Below are 18,202 nucleotides of genomic sequence, written 5' to 3' on the forward strand. Positions count from 1 at the left end.
ACAAATCAGGGTAGTGAACATTTCAATCTCCTTATATATTTACCATATCTTCACACTGAGACCATCAAACTCCTCTCTTCTAGTACTTTATATTTGGTACCTGTTATCTGACCTCCTCCTATCACTTTCACCCTTCCATTCCTAGCTTCTAGTGACCATCATTCTAGTCTCTACTTCTAGGAAATCAATTTTTTTAAAGGTATAATAACACATGATTTTTATTCTCTTACAAAGCACAACTTTTTTTTTTTTTTTGACAGTCAGAGTTAGTGAGAGAGAGAGAGACAGAGAGAAAGGTCTTCCTTCCGTTGGTTCACCCCCCAAATGGCTGCTACAGTCAGCGTGCTGCGCCGATCCGAAGCCAGGAGCCAGGTGCTTCTTCCTGGTCTTCCATGCAGGTGCAGGTGCCCAAGTACTTGGGCCATCCTCCACTGCCTTCCCGGCCCACAGCAGAGAGCTGGACTGGAAGAGGAGCAACTGGGACAGAATCCAGCGCCCCAACCGGGATTAGAACCTGGGGTGCTGGCACCACAGGCAGAGGATTAGCCAAGTGAGCCATGGCGCCGGACACAAAGAACAACTTCTTGAGCTTCTACATACAAATGAAAAATTTGGCTTTGTGTGTCAATGTTTATTTCACTTAACATAATGTCCTCCAGTTTTAAGGGCCAAAAAGAATGTTATTCCTAAACTTTTAAGACATAAATTTTAAAAATAATACTTCAGGTTTCTTTTTGTTTTGATTTCCTAAAAACTGAATCTCTCCTTAGTATAAAAGAAATTAAACTGTATATAAATGTTTTATGTACTCTTTTCTAAGTATGTTATTCCATACGATAAAAAGGGGGAGGAAATGTTAAAAGTTAATACACCAACAGGAAGAAAGCATCCTCACTTATCTATTAGAATGCATGACACTACTAATTATTGCAAAAAAACACTTTTTTTCTACAAAGTCCACCATTCTAGAACATAATGGGGGGTGAGTGGTAGAAAGATCCAAAAAACCAGAAATCAGTTTGGTACATCCCTTTAGGAATCAATCATTCAATAATTTTAGCTGTACCTAGTTTCATCCACATTTGTTGTAATTTTCTGAAATTCATTTAGGGGGCTACGATTGTGGCACAGTGGGTTAAGCTGCTGCTTGAAATGCTGGCATCCCATATCAGGGCACCAGTTGAGTCCTGGCTATTTGACTTCCAATTCAGCTCTCTGCTAATGAGCCTTGGAAAGCAGCAGAAGATGGCCCAAGTACTTGGGCCCCTACCACTCATGTGGGAAACCTAGATGTAGTTTTGGGTTCCTGGCTTCAGCAGCTGCAGCCATTTGGGGAGTGAACCAATGGATGCAAGATCTCAATCTCTCTCTCTCTGCCTGTCAAATAAGCAAATCTTTAAAAAAAAATTTTTTTTAATTCACTGTTTACACATTTATCCAGTTACAGAGAAAGATCAAATAGGAATTGTAAGTTGATAATTATCATCTTCAAGGAAATAAACTGGCCAAAGCTATGAAATACATTTCTTCCACAGCCTTGCTTTTTTTTATAGCTCAACACCAGAGGTCGCCAAACTTCAACATATAGCTGCAGCTCTATTTAAAGCCAAGTGTGAAACAGAAGCAATCTTATTAGAAATGTTACTCCTCTGCTTAAAATCCTGCAAAGGCTTCCAACAGCCTATATGCTAATGTGATCCAGCCACTGCTCAGAGCTTCAGCCTTCTTTTTCCCGATAAAATCATATTCTATCAATTCCACCTCTTCAGAACCCTAGGTTCTAATGAGAAAAACCAACAACCAACCAACCAACCAACCAACCAACCAAAAGCACCTACACCCTGACACCAGACCTTGATTTCACAAGTATTTAGCCATTCTCCTGCCCACTGTAAGTGGTGAATACCTTTCCATGATCAAAATTCAGCTCAAGATTCTCTTTCCTATGAAGCCTTTCCAGACAGCAGTAGCTCCAAATAGGTTTCTGCCTTATACACTTTTCAGACTACCAGGATAATTTGTGCTTTGCTTTATTGTCATGGTGTTCCCCTCCTCTCAGTCTCTGAACTCCTTTAGGCCAAGAACCCCCTATTTTTTCTTGCCTAACACTTAGCAAAAATTGTTCAAAAAAATCAACATACATATTTAAGGTGGTACGCACTGTGAAAGACTAAAGGAATGCGTGCCTAAGGCTGTAAATAATGAATTCAATAAAAACTTTTAAAATAAGTATGGAAAATTGTATAATACAATAACATGTAAAGCCACTGAATGCATGATTAAATAATTAACCATTCTCATTTCTTCTCTGCATGAAAGAACTGCACATTCAATTTGGAATACTGTTAGACTGGCTGCCTAGACACTAAGTATGACAAACTTCTTGAATTAGAAATTAGAACTACGTAACTAGAAAACATGTATTCTATTTCAAAATATCAGGATTCTAACAACAACAACAATAGAATTGCTACTGCACATTTTTACCTCCAGTGGACTGACAGGAAATATTATCTTCTCTGGCAACTCCCTACTACTAACAGGTTTTCCTTTTAAAAATCTACTAAATATAGATAGCTAAAGTAATAAACTCACCAATTTTACAGAATTTCTACCTCCTCCCTATATTGAGATTTTGGTGAAAGCAACCCTCTTCTTGTGGTGTAATATTTTCTTCCTTAAGAGTTTCCTCCCAGTGTCAAATTGTTAAGTCAACAACAGGAGTCACTGTGTACTTACTCCTCATACGGGATCTCTGTCCTTAATGTGTTGTCCAATGTGAATTAGTACTGAAACAGTATTTTACACTTTATGTTCTGTGTGGGTGCAAACTGACGAAATCTTTACTTAATATATACTAAATTGATCTTCTGTATATAAAGATAATTGAAAATGAATCTTGATGTGAATGGAATGGGAGAGGGAGCGGGAGATGGAAGGGGTGCGGGTGGGAGGGAAATTATGGGGGGGAAAAAGCCATTGTAATCCATAAACTGTACTTTGGAAATTTATATTTACTAAATAAAAAAAATTTTTTTAAAGGGAAAAAAACTTTCCTCCCAACTTCCTTTTTTTTTTTTTTTTGACAGGCAGAGTGGACAGAGAGAGAGAGAGAGAGAGAGAGAGAGACAGAGAGAAAGGTCTTCCTTTTCCATTGGTCCACCCCCCAACACGGCCAGTGCGCTGTGGCCAGTGCACCGCGCTGACCCAAAGCTAGGAGCCAGCTGCTTCTCCTGGTCTCATGCGGGTGCAGGGCCCAAGCACTTGGGCCATCCTCCACTGCCCTCGCGGGCCACAGCAGAGAGCTGGACTGGAAGAGGAGCGACCAGGACAGAATCCAGCGCCCCGACCGGGACTAGAACCCAGTGTGCCGGCGCCGCAGGTGGGGGATTAGCTTAGTGAGCCGCAGCGCCGGCCCCTCCCAACTTCCAAAAGCCAAAAAGCAAAAAGCTACGGTAGCAGTAGTGCAAGTCCCTAAGTCCCAAGTAAGAAATTAAGTAGAGAAAAGAACAGTAACTTGTCATGGTACTTGAACACAACAATCCGAGTATTTATTCAGCCTAGGGAGGATGAATGAGAACACTTAACCATAGCTGATCTGCTTCCTCCTTGTATTTTTGAGAGGAGTGGGGCTGTCAGGTATAAACCTAAGAAGTGCTCTAGAATCATCTGTAGTGACTGTGGTCAGTTTAACATCTTCCTTAAAATATGGTAGAAACAGTAAGACTACCTTAACAATAGTTCCACAAGCACATACTCTCATTCTAGCCCTTTTTAGAAAGAATTAGTGGTTTGATTGAAATACATTTGACCTATCATGAAATCCACCCTTTAAAGACACACAGTTCAGTGATTTTTAGTATGTTCACAAGTATCACGTTACCTACCAAGAGCAGTCAGTCCCATTCTAACTCCAGCTACTGACAACCACTAGTTTATTGTCTGTCTCCCTGGATCTTCCTATTTTTGATTTTCAGATGACGGTACTTTAAAATGCCTGTGGCAAATGGAACTGAGGAGCCAGCATTGTACCATGGCATGTTAATCTGCCAGCATCACAAATAGGAGTGCCTGTTCAAGTCCCAGCTACTCTGCTTCTGATCCAGCTTTCTGCTAATGTACCTATCACCCACGTGGGAGAACAGGATGGAGTTTCTGGCTCCTGGCTTCCACCTGCTTCATTCTCGGCTATTAAAAGACATTTGGGGGCATCAGTGCTGTGGTGCAGCGGGTAAAGCTGCCACCTGCAGCGCCGGCATCCCATATGGGCACCGGTTTGAGTCCCAGCTGCTCCACTTCTGATCCAGCTCTCTGCTATGGCCTGGGAAAGCAGTAGAAGATGGCCCAAGTCCTTGGGCCCCTGCACCTGCATGGGAGACCTGGAAGAAGCTCCTGGCTCCTGGCTTCGGATTGGCGCAACTCCGGCTATTGCGGTCAATTGGAGAGTGAACCAGCGGATGGAAGGAAGACCTCTCTCTCTCTCCTTCTCTCTCTTTGTAACTCTTTCAAATAAATAAATAAATCTTAAAAAAAAAAAAAAAAAGAGACATTTGGGGAGTGAGCCACCAGATGGAAGATCTCTCTCTCTCCCTTTAAAATAAATTACCAAAAAAAACCCACACACACACACAAAAAGGGTATGAGTTTATTTTGGTACAAAGAATCAGGAGAGCAAAGAAAATTTTTGTATAATATATGGAAAATGAGTACTGTAAAAAAACCACACATACATACTAAAATCTTTTTGCAGCAAAATAGACTCATACTTCAAATTCCATTTTTCTATTAACTTTTTGAAGCACTCTCACTGAAATGAAGTCAAATAGTATCTGACATTTTGTGTGTAATATTTACTTACTCATCCATTCAACAGCTGATATTTTTTGTTCCCATTTTTTGGTTATAAATAATCCTCATGAGCTTTTTGTGTTAAATTTTATTTGAGCATACTTTCAAATTCTCTGGGGGTACATATAATTATCAATTGAACTGTTGGCTCTTATGGTAACTCAATGTTTAATGTGCAGAAGAGGGCATGGTGCTTTTAAAGAGGTCACACCATTTTACAGTCACATCAGCAAAAATATGAGGGTTCCAATTTATCCACATCCTCACCCACACTAGTTACTGTCTCTTTATTGTAGCCATTCTAGTGAGTACGATATAGTATTCACTACCACATCAGATTTTCATTTCCTCAATGATTAATAATGCTGAGCATCTTTTTGTGTGTATTGGTTATCCGCATATCTTTTTTGGAGAAAAATTTATGCAGATTCTTTGCCCATTTTTTTCAGAAATTCTGTTTATATATCAGTAGTCCATCCATACACACAGGTATTCTTTCTTTCATCTTATAATATTCACATACTAAATAATTATAAGTATCTTCTATGTGTTCTACTGAGTATTAGCAGAGAAAACATGTTGAACAAAGACATACTTTCTGCTTTTATTTTTTATATTTTAATGAGCTTATTATTTAAAGTACTTTAAATAACAGATATATCGATTTAAAATTAATTTATCATTTTTTATTTATTTGAAAGAGAAACAGAGAGAAAAAAAGAGAAGTCTCCCATGTAGTAGTCCCACGCAAATGCCTATAACAGTTAAAGCTGGGCTAGGTTGAAGCAGGGAGCCAGGAACTCAATGCAGGAATCCCACGTGGTGGCAGAAACCTAACTACCTAAGTCATTGTGAGCCACATCAGCAGGAAGCAAGAACTGGAAGCAGGACCAGAACCTGAATCTAGGTACCCTGATACAGAAGGTAGATAGCCCAGAGTCTTAATCTCTGCATCAATCAATTGCTTCAGCATATACATATATAAAATACTTTTCCCATAACCATACAACAGAACAGCAGCTAAATTAGAAACCAAAAGGTTGGTGAACTTGCTATGTACCTCTGGATCACTTTCTCCATTTTTTAACTTTCCTGTCAATGTGTGTTTGGGTTACATCATTAAAACAGCACCAAGGGCTGGTTCCGTGGCTCATTTGGTTAATCCTCTGCCTGCGGCACCAGCATCCCATATGGGCACCGGGTTCTAGTCCCGGTTGCTCCTCTTCCAGTCCAGCTCTCTGCTGTGGCCCGGGAAGGCAGTGGAGGATGGCCCAAGTCCTTGGACCCCTGCACCTGCATGGGAGACCAGGAAGAAGCACCTGGCTCCTGGCTTCAGATCAGCACAGCGCCAGCCGTAGCGGCCATATGGAGAGTGAACCAATGGAAGGAAGACTTTCTCTCTGTCTCTCTCACTGTCTATAACTCTACCTGTCAAAACAAAAACAAAAACAAACAAACAAAAACAGCACCAAAATTCCTTCTAGTTCAAAATCTCAGGTTCAACCTTCTCACCTTGATTATTTCCACCAACTGATCCACACCACTGTCTCCTGGAAATATTGGCTGTCCTAGCAACAGCTCAGCCAATACACAGCCTGCAGACCATACATCTGAAGAGGAAAGAAAACAAAGGCTTATTAATACTTTGTAGTATCAGATTAAAAATATTTATACATTTTTAAATTTTATTTTGATCACAGAGTAAATATAAAGATTGTATAATCCAAAAAGGAAAATAGTTAAAAAACTTCAATGCATTTTTAAATTAAGCATTGAATTTGCTAAACAGGAAATAAGGCCTGTAAGAATATTCCAAAAACATGTAAAGTCTATTATTGGCAAATATCAGGTACTCAATTCTTCAAATGGCAACACAAGGGAATATAGTATCAAAGCTATGGCATGACAATCTACTTACACTTAAAAATGTAAAAGTGACACAACCTTTACACATTAATAGGTGCTCACAGAGAGGAAGTAAGCAATCCTCCATACATATTGGGTTTTAAGCCAAAGCAAATTCTCAGGAAAATTTGTAAAACTTTAAATGGTTGGCTATTATGTTTTAAGATCACTGACAGAAAAATGTGAAAAATGTACTTAAATCTACTATCATTATTAAATGCAAAGGGATGACAAAAAAGAATATTTTATTTCATATATTATAAAAATAATTCACTTTTAAATCAATTCAGAGACTGCAATACTGAAAGAACACTTTTAAAAAGTAATAATTTAATAAATGTATTAAATTTAAAAAACAAATTAAAGCACATATGCTTGCCTACCCAGGATAATCTTTGGTTTATATCTACTGTCCTGACATAATTGTTAATAGCATCCTCTTTTTCTCTTACAAGTTCTACCAAGATCCAGCACTGTGGTACAGTGGGTTAATCTCACTGCCTGAGATGCCAATATCCCATATTAGTACCATCTCTAGTTCCAATTGCTCCGCTTATGATCCAGCTCCCCTGATAATGCACCCAAAAAAGAATCGGAATATAGCCTAAGTGCTTGGGTACCTGCATCCACATTAAGAGACCCAGATGGAGTTCCAGATTCCTGGCTTTAGCCAGGCCAAGCCCTGGGCTTCTGGGGAGTGAACCAGTACATGGAGGAAATCGCTAACTCTGCCTTTCAAGATTTCCTGCAAGCATAGCTGCTTTTCAATTTCCAAATTCCTGAAATTCCAGCCGGCACCGCGGCTCACTAGGCTAATCCTCCGCCTTGCGGCGCCGGCACGCCGGGTTCTAGTCCCGGTCGGGGCACCGATCCTGTCCCGGTTGCCCCTCTTCCAGGCCAGCTCTCTGCTGTGGCCAGGGAGTGCAGTGGAGGATGGCCCAAGTCCTTGGGCCCTGCACCCCATGGGAGACCAGGAGAAGCACCTGGCTCCTGCCATCGGATCAGCGCGGTGTGCCGGCCGCAGCGCGCTACCGCGGCGGCCACTGGAGGGTGAACCAACGGCAAAGGAAGACCTTTCTCTCTGTCTCTCTCTCTCTCTCACTGTCCACTCTGCCTGTCAAAAAAAAAAAAAAAAAAATTCCTGAAATTCCAGGCTTATTTGTATCAATACTCAAGCGCTTTAGGGAGATGGATATAAATCATTGCTAGGCTTTCCCATCTACCAGTAGGAAAGAGAATAGAGAATAATAGTGAAGGGCATGGAGACAAAAAACAATTTACAAATTTTGATGCAGTTAGATATATTGTTAAGAGATATTGGGGGACCGGCACTGTGGCTTAGCGGGTAAAGCTGCCGCCAGCAGTGCCGGCACCCCATGTGGGCACCGGTTCAAGTCCCAGCTGCTCCACTTCTGATTTGGCTCTCTCCTGTGGCCTGGGAAGACAGTAGAAGATGGCCCAAATCCTTGGGCCCCTGCACCTGCATGGGAGACCCAGAGGAAGCTCCTGGCTCCTGGCTTTGGATCAACACAGCTCCAGCAGTCATGGCTACCTGGGGAGTGAATCAGCGGATTGGAAGATTTCTTTCTCTCTCTCTACCTCTGCCTTTCAAATTAATGAATAAATCTTTAAAAAGAGGGAGAGAGAGGTTGAAAAGCTCTGCTCCAGTGACTACTTTTTACTGACCTAGAAAAATGACACAGAATTCATTTAGGAAACTAGTAGATTTTGTCTAGTACCTATTCTGCAACATAGAATAAGTCCTACTTGATAGATTAGGAAATTGTCAAATGAAGCAAACATACGAAAATCTGCTAAGGACTTCCTTACTTCAAAGTCAGTATTAAAAATAATGCTTGTTCAAGTGGAAAAGATGCAATTTCTTATTAATCTCAATTATTTACTTTGACCTAAGATTTATAAATATGCTTTTACTTGTTAATTAGACAGAAAATAATATACACTCACTTCTTTCCTCTTTATTACAGAGTAATTCCTCTCAGAAGGCAAGGTTGGAAAAACTGCAGAGGAATAATTATGCCTTCATAAAAAAATTACAACCATGGGAAACACTTTCTTATGCAGTACTCTGCTACACCTTGGAAGGCAGGTAAAACATCAAGGAACACTATAATCTAGTGAGTAAGTATCATGGAAGATTAATAATCAAATGCTTCAGGTGACAACTATATTATGGTCTCCAGTTCATAATACATCAGTCAAATTACTAAAAAGAAGGTACTTAATTCTTTCTGGGAGATACTGAAATCTCTTTTCTTACTTTAAAGAACAAATAGATGCAATTCTCTAAATTGGATAAAACTACTATACAGAAGCATTACCAAAAAATTACTTTATCCTACTGAATTTCAGTTACCCGAGGTGTAAGGCAAAATAACTTTCAGTACCTTTAAATCACAGTAAAGTTCTATTTCAACAGTACCTAGTTTAACAAATTTACTTTACAGATAAGAAAATTAAGGCACTGTAAAGTTAAATGACTTGCTCAAGGTAAAGCTATTGAGGAACACGGCTAGCTCTAGAACCCATTCTCAGTTCTCAAAAAAGACACCACTGTTTTCAGTAACTGTCTCACTGCCATGGAATAGCACCTTATTTAAAGGTCTTGTAAAAGCTCAATTCATTGTGCTAACGAGGCCCTTTATTTCCATTCTGCCCGTCAGTCTTAGATCTGGTTATATATGAGAAATTTTCAAAAAGTCCATGGAAAATGTGTATTATGAAAAAGCATGCAGGGACTTCAAAAATATTTTGCTTTAAAATAAACATATCTTTTTCTTTGCTTTTATGTATTTGAGAGGTAGACAGAGACATGGGGAAGGAGGGCAGAGAAAAAACTGGACAGAAGGAAAATTCTTCCATCCATTGCCTTACTGCCCAAAAGCCTGTAGTATCAGGGACTGGACAAGACCAAAGCCAGAAAATGGGAACTCAATTCAGGTCATCAGTGTGGGTGGTAGGAACGCAATTACTGGAGCCATCACTGCTACTGACAGGAAGTTGGAGTTGGGAGCAGAAGCCAGTATCACATCCAGGTTATTGGATGTGAGATGTGGGTATCTTAACCAATAGGCCAAACACCCACCCATTTCCTATGAACATATTTTATTTTAAAAGATTTTATTTATTTCCAGAAGGCATCAAAACAGAGAAAGGATTAGAAGGCCTTCTTAATGAAATAATAGCAGAGAAATTTCCCTTTCTGGAGAAAGAAAGAGACATCCAAGTTCAGGAAGTACACAGAACTTCCAATAGACACAACCAGAAAAGATCCTCACCTCGACAAATAGTGGCAAAGTTCTTTTCAGTAACACATAAAGAAAAGATCCTAAAATGTGCATGAGAGAAACAAATCACATTCAAAGGAAACCCAATTAAACTCTCCCTGAACTTCTCATCACAAACCCTACAGGCAAGGAGAGAATGGTGAGACATACTCCAAATCCTAAGAGAAAAAAAACTGTCAACCCAGAATACTGTACCCTGCAAAGCTCTCATTTACAAATGAAGGAGAAATAAGGATCTTCCACAAAACAGAAATTGAAAGAATTTGTAACTACTTGCCCAGCCCTATGAAACATGCTCAAAGGTGTGCTACACACAGAAATAGGAACATCACTAAAAAAGTAGATAATTACCCAGCAAAAGAACAAATGAAAACCAAAGTACATAAACAGAACTATTTACAGAAACATGACAGGGCAAAGTTGGTACTTAACAATAGTAACACTGAATGTAAATGGTCTCAACTCCTCAGTTAAAAGACTAGCTGAATGGACTAAAAAGAAAACCCATCTATTTGTTGCCTGCAAGAAACACATCTTACCAACAAAGATGCTCACAGACTGAAAGTGAAAAGATGGAAAAAGATAATCCATGCTTATAGAAACCAAAAAAGAGCTGGTGTGGCCATCCTAATAACAGACAAAATAGACTTAAACACAAAAAGCATCAAGAGTTACAAAGAAGGACATTATATAATGATCAAAGGAGCAATTCAACAGGAAGATGTGATATTATAAATGTATATGCACCTAACTAAAGGACACATGGCTATTAAAAGAAATGTTAAAGGATTTAAAGGGAGATAGAGTCAAATACAATAGTAATGGGGGACTTCAATAACCCACTTTCTGCAATGCACAGATCAATCAGATAGAAAATCAACAAGGAAAGAACAGAGTTGATCGACACCATTGACCAAAAACACCTAGCAAATATCTACAGAACCTTCCACCCTACAGACAAAGAGTACACATATATTTCTTTCTGGTACATGGAACTTTCTCTAGGATTGACCACATACTAGGCCATAAAGCAAGTCTCAGCAAATTAAAAAAAATTGAAGTCATACCATGCATTTTCTCAGACTACAATGCAATGAAGCTGGAAATCAACAACTCAAAAATCTCTACATCATATGCAAACACATGGAGAATGAACAACACATTACTGAATGAACAGTGGGTCATAGAAAAAAATCAAAAAAGAAATAAAAAAATTTCTGGAAACAAATGAAGATAAAAATACAATATACCAAAAGTTGTGGGATATAGCAAAAGCAGTGTTGAGAGCAAAGTTTATAGCAATTGGTGCCTACATCAAGAAACTAGAAAGGCACCAAATAAATGAACTATCTATGCACCTCAAGGATCTAGGGGGAAAAAAAAAAACAGCAAGCCAAACCCAAAAGCAAAAGGAAAGAAATAATTAAAATTAGAAATAAAAAAAATTGAGTCCAAAGAAACATAAAAGATTAGCAAAATGAAGAGCTGTATTTTTATAAAACTAAAAAAAATTGACACACCATTGGCCCAACTAACAAAAAAAAAAAAAAAAAAAGAAGACCAAAATCAATAAAATTAGAGATAAAAAAAGGAAATATAACAACAGACACCACAGAAATAAAAAGAATCAACAGAAATTACTGCAAAGAGATGTATGCCAACCAACTGGGAAACCTAGAAGAAATGGACAGATTCCTGGAGACATACAACCTACCTAAATTAAGCCATGAAGACACAGAAAACCTCAACAGACCCATAACCAGGATGGAAATTGAATCAGTAATAAAGGCCCTCCCAACAAAGAAAAGCCTAGGACTGGATGGCTTCACAGCTGAATTCTACCAGACATTTAAAGAAGAACTAACTCCAATTCTTCTAAGTTATTCAAAACAATTGAAAGGGAGGGAATCCCCCTAAATTCTTTCTGTGAAGCCAGCATCACCATAATCCCTAAATCCAGGAAAGATGCAACAGAGAGAGTAACACAGACCATACATATGACCATACATACAGATGAACATAGATGCAAAAATCCTCAACAAAATTCTGGCCAATCAAATTCAACAATAAATCAGAAAGATCATTCACAAGGACCAAGTGGGATTTATCATCGTTATGCAGGGATGGTTCAACATTCGCAAATCAATCAATGTGATATATCACATTAAGAAATTGAACAAAAACCATATGATTATCTCAGTGGATGCAGAGAAAGCATTTGATAAAACACAATAGCCAATCATGATGAAAACTCTAAGCAAATTGGGTCTAAAAGGAACATTCCTCAACATAATCAAGGCAACTTATGACAAATCCATGGCCAGGGTCCTATTGAATGGGGAAAAGTTGGACGCATTCTCACTGAAATCCGGAACCAGACAAGGATGTCCATTCTTACCAATGCTATTCAATATAGTCCTGGAAGTTTGAACCAGAGCCATCAGGCAAGAAAAAGAAATCAAAGGGATTGAAATCGGTAAGGATGAAGTCAAACTATCCTTATTTGTAGATGATAAGATTATATGTATAGGGGACTCAAAAGACTCCACTTGGAGACTACTGGAACTCATAGAAGGGTTTGGTAAAATAGCAGGATATAAAATCAACACAGAAAAAACAACAGCCCTTGTATACACAGATAATGCCATGGCTGAGAAAGAACTTCTAAGATGAATCCCATTCACAATAGCTACAAAAAAATTTAAATACCTTGGAATAAATTTAACCAAGGAAGTCAAAGACCTCTACGATGAAAATTACAAAACTTTAAGGGAAGAAATAGATGAAGACATAATAAAAATGGAAGACCTAAATCTACAACCCAATACCATCAACTTACTAGACAGCATTGGGGAAACCTTGCAAGACATCAGCATAGCCAAAGAGTTCCTGGAAAAGACTCCACAGGCACAGGCAATAAGAACCAAGTTTAACAAGTAGGATTACATAAAACCAAGAAGCTTCTATACAGCAAAAGAAACAGGAAAGTAAAGAGGCAATCAACAGAGTGGGAGAAATTATTTGCAAACCATGCAACTGATAAAGGATTAATAACCAGAATATCTAAAGTAATCAAAAAACTCAACAGCAAAACAAACAACCCAGTCAAGAAGTGGGCAAAGGACTTAAATAGACATTTCTCAAAAAAGGAAATCCAACTGGCCTACAGACACATGAAAAATGCTCAGGATCACTAGCCATCAGAGAGATGCAAATCAAAACCACAATGAGGTTTCACCTCACCCCAGTTAGAATGGCTTTCATGCAAAAATCAACAATACAGAAAACAAATGCTGGCGAGATGTAGGGAAAAAGGTACCCTAATCCACTGTTGGTGGAATGCAAACTGGTAATACCACTATGGAAGAGAGTTTGGAGATACCTCAGAAATCTGTATATAGTCCTACCATACAACCCAGTTATCCCACTCTTCTGAATTTACCCAAAGGAAATGAAATCAGTACATAAAAGAGTCATCTGCACTTCCATGTTTATTGAAGCTCAATTCAGAATAGCTATGACATGGCATCAACCTAAATGGCCATCAACGGAAGACTGGATAAAAAAAAAAAACTATGGGATATGTACTCTATGGAATACTACATAGCGGTTAAAAAAAAAAAAACAGGTCATTTGCAACAAAATGGATGAATCTGAAAAACAGCACACTAATGAAATAAGCCTGTCCCAAAGGGATAAATACCATATGTTCTCCCTGATCTGTGATAACTGACAAAGCACCTAAAAGGTAACCTGTAGAAGTGAAACTGACACTATGAGAAGAAATTACTTGAACAGCCCTTGTCTTGACTGTTAAGGAACAGTTTATTATTTCATTTTATTTTTTTAGTTATTCTTTTTTTTCTACTTAATACCATTGGCTAAACTCTTTACTTAACATAGAATTAATCATAGGTGTATTAAGTCAACTGAAAATAGATAGAGTGGGAATGAAAGAGGGAAGAGCTGTACAGTTTGGCACACTTTCCCACACATTACCCCTAAGGATAAAGCTAAAAACTTGCCATGGGACTCTAAATCCCAGTAAGCTGGGTGGTACTAATCCCATGTTATGTAATGAAATGATCATATTAAGCATGAAATTGATCATATAGATAGGATTAAGTATCAAAGGGATCAACATAAATAAGACCAAGTGTCTGGTAATAACAATAGATAGAATTACAAAGGAGAGAAAGTTCCAACATGGGAAGCAGTCCACACGGCAGACTCATAGAATGACAAACACCCTAAAGAGCACTCTGCCCTCACAATCAGCCCCTGAGGCACCTGGATCTGGCTGAAAATCCCACGAGAACATTTCAGGCATGGAAAGTCAATACATAGCGGCAAAAACTGTTCTGCATGAAGGATCTATGTGAGACCCCAGTGGAAAGAAGGCTATCAAAGAAGAATGTACTTTTCTCTGAAGAGAAGAAAGAACTTCCACTTTGCAGATGGCCTTGTCTAAATACCGACAGAGTTTGTGGACTCAAAATGCTTCCATAACTTTGGCAGCTCTTGTGAAGAGCCTCGGGTGGTCACTGACGTCAAAAATAAGTGTTAATTGTTAACAACAGGAGTCAATGTGCACTTACTCCCCATGTTGGACCTCTGTTCCTTAATGAGGTGTACTATGAGGATTAACGGTAAAACTTGTCTTCAAACTGTACTTTATATTTTATGTGTCTGTGTGGGTGCAAACTGTTGAAATCTTTTCTTAATATAGAGTTGGGCTTCTTTATATAAAGTCAATTAAAAATGAACCTTAATGAAGAATGGGATGGGAGAGGGGGTAGAAGGTGAGATGGGAATGGGGGTGTGAGAATGGGGGGGGGGAAGAACCACTATATTCCTAAAAGCTGCACATATGAAATTTATATTCATTAAATAAAAGCCTTCTAAAAATTTTTTTTATTTATTTGAGAGACAGAGTTAAGAGGGAGGGAGAGACAGAGAGAAAGGTCTTCCATTCACTGGTTCACTCTCCAGATAGCCACAATGGCTCGGAGCTGGGCCAATCTGAAGCCAGGAGCCAGGAGATTCTTCCAGGGCTCCCGCACAGGTGCAGGCCCAAGAACTTGGGCCATCTCTTACAGCTTTCCCAGGTCATAGCAGAAAGCTAGAATGGAAGAACAGCCGGATAACAAAGAAGTGCCCATATTCCAGTGTCATAGGGGGAGGCTCAACCTACTATGCCACAGCGCTGGCCCCTGCTATGAACTTTTTAAAGTATCCTCTGCGATCAGATGAGATTGGGAGCATTCAGGGTAATCTCATATAATGACAAGAGTAGTCAGAACCACCTAGTCTTTTAATCCAAACATTGTTGTTAAAAACACTAAAAAATGCCTGTATTAAAATTTTTCCAAATAACTTCATTTAAAAAATCTGTATACAAATCTTACAGTGCCTCAAGAAGCAGGTATACTAAATCTAAAAAGGAAGGCCAAATCTAAGCTTGCTAGGTAGCAATCAGAAGGAACCAGTTTATATATATGTTCACTAATGTGTCAAATGATGTGGTTATGATTTTAGAAAATTAAACTGACTTTATTTTAGGGGACACTGTTCCAACTCACCCTAGTATCTTGGATACATATCATCATAAACCTGAATAACAAATAATGCAGCTGGAAAGCCCAATAACATCCCCAAAGGCAAAGGGCTGAAATTCATTCTTGGGGAAAGTCAAGTTAATAAATACCACAAACAGAATACTGCTACTGCTACTTTATATTTTCAATAGTACTTTTGATAACATTTAATCATGATAGCCACTCAAAATGTAGACAGAACTGTTAGTGACCTCTACAGCTCAGTTAAGTAAGTAATAAACTTGATATCAAATCCAAGTCCACTTTACGCAAAACATTCTTTGTACTATTTCTCATTTGTTCTTTAATACATGCCAGACAATGCAGCCATGATGAGACTCTGAGCATTACATACAATACACATTATTATACTCTCCATGATCTAGAGAAGCAGGCCTCAAAACATGATCTGTGGAACCCTGTAACCTCTGGACACTTTCAGAGGTCCTGGAAGGGAAAACTATTTTCATAAGAATATGCGTTTTCCACTGTATTAAAATTTACACTGATGGTACAAAAGAAATGGTGGGTAAAACTTCCAGCCCTTGACACAAACGATAGTGTACTTTGGTATTCTGCCCTTTGGCAAAAAATAAATGTTAATATGTTTTATTTAGGGCTATTTGTTCTTGTAAGAGAATCTTTACCTCTATCAAGAAGGAAAAAAACTGTCCTAAGTTACGGTTTTGTCTTACTCTTTAGTTTTCTGATAGTGTGGGGTTTTTTGGTCTGTATGTTCATTATTTGCGTATGTAAGTTTTGGACTAAGGAACCCTCTTCAGAGATAATGTATAAAAGTAAAATAATTTTGGCCTCTACCTGCCTAAGGTAACTAATTCTATCTTAGCTTTCTATCCATGCCCAGTGATTATGCTCTCTCTGATTACTTCTAGCTACAAAGTTAAAAGGAGATAGAAGAGGTTACAGCAGATTGAGGGTAACTGTGCTCAGTTCCTTCTATCACTACACTCCTCTGCTGTAGACTTCTACAGAACTCGTGAGTTCAGTCGAACAACTAAAGATTTAAAATGATTTGAAATTAAAGAATCAATTGATACAGCATGACAGAACCATCAACTATATAGTCACCCTATCACTTTCATTATTAACTTAAAAGAAATGTTACTTTAATTGTGTATGTTTATGGGGTACAGTGTGATAATTTGATACATGTATTCACTGGAGGATGATCAAATCAGCATGGCTAGGGTTTTCATATCAAACATTTAAATGTTTTCAAATTAATACTCAAAAATTCACATATCTGTAAGCTACACTATGACATTTCACCAATGTACAGAACCTGTACTGATCAAATCAAGCACTTTTGTGCTTGCTGTCTTTTAGCTCCTCTCCTCTGTCTGTTCATAAAATATATAACAGGTTATTGTGAACTATAGTCACTCTTCTATGCTATAGAAACTAGGACTTATTTCTTCTGTGTTCTGGTACCTGCCCTCCACCTCTCCATCACTCCTTTCCCAAAATTTAGTAATCAACACCCTACATTCAAATGAACTTTTTGTTTGATCCACATGAGACAGACATGTGGTATTCGTCATTTTGAGACTGACTTATTTCACTTAACATGATGTTTTCCAGTCCCATTCATTTTGTTGTAAATGATAGCATAACATTCTTTCCGATGGCTGAATAATATTCTGCTGTGTATATACACCACATTTTCTATATCTGTTAATTTGCTGATGGACATGTAGAGTGATTGTATATATCTTGGCTATTTTAGGAAGTGGAGCAACAATATGGGAGTGCAGGCTTCTGTTTGCTATTGTGAAGAGCAGGACAGCTAGGGCATGTGGTAGATCTAATTTCAGTTTTTTTAAGGAATCTCCACACTCTTCTCCATTATAGCTGCACTAACATACCCTGTACCAACAGTGTGTAAGGCTCCTCCTTGTCCATATCCTCACCAGTATCTGCTATTTTTTTTTTAAACTCTCTGAAAAATCTTTCTAACCAAAGTGATGCATTTGATACAAACTTCCCTGACGGTTAATGATGTTGAGCTCTTTTTTTTTTTTTTCATAAATTTGCTCATTTGTTTTTGCTAAGACTCTATTCAACATCATTTTCACATTTTAAATTGATTTGTTATTGTTAGTGAGTTTTTTGAGTTCCTTATATATTCTGGATATTAAAGCTTTCAGATGAGTAGTGTATAAAAATCCTCTGCCACTCTTAAAATTTTTCTTTGGATATGCAAATGCTTATTAGTCTGATAGAATCTCAATTGTCAATTTTTCCTTTTGTTGCCTATGCTTTTGGGGTCTTATCCATAAAATCACTAATTATCCCAATGTATTGGAAGTATTTCTCCTATGCTTTATTTTAGCAGCTTCATCATTTCAGATCTTACAAATTAAATCTTTGATCAGCCAATTTTCACTTGATTTTTTTTTGTATAGGAAGAGCAGCAGGGGTCAAATTTTCAATCTTCTGAATGTGAATATCCAGTTCTCCCTATACCATTTATAGAAGAGACTATCCTTTCTTCAGTTTATGTTTCTGATGCTTTTGTGGAGT

The 18,202-nt window shown here is 38.2% G+C and overlaps 1 protein-coding gene across 1 annotated transcript in view; it reads right to left on the reverse strand.

Annotated features, from left to right (window-relative positions):
- The window catches only part of GSK3B (glycogen synthase kinase 3 beta), a 233,731-nt gene that overhangs the window by 66,911 nt on the left and 148,618 nt on the right, over positions 1-18,202 (reverse strand). The window contains exon 7 of the mRNA XM_062208662.1: positions 6,361-6,458. Coding sequence (XP_062064646.1) covers positions 6,361-6,458 — 98 coding nt within the window. The remainder of the gene's footprint in view (positions 1-6,360; positions 6,459-18,202) is intronic.

Source organism: Lepus europaeus, chromosome 2, assembly GCF_033115175.1.
Source record: "Lepus europaeus isolate LE1 chromosome 2, mLepTim1.pri, whole genome shotgun sequence".
Lineage (NCBI taxonomy): Eukaryota > Metazoa > Chordata > Mammalia > Lagomorpha > Leporidae > Lepus > Lepus europaeus.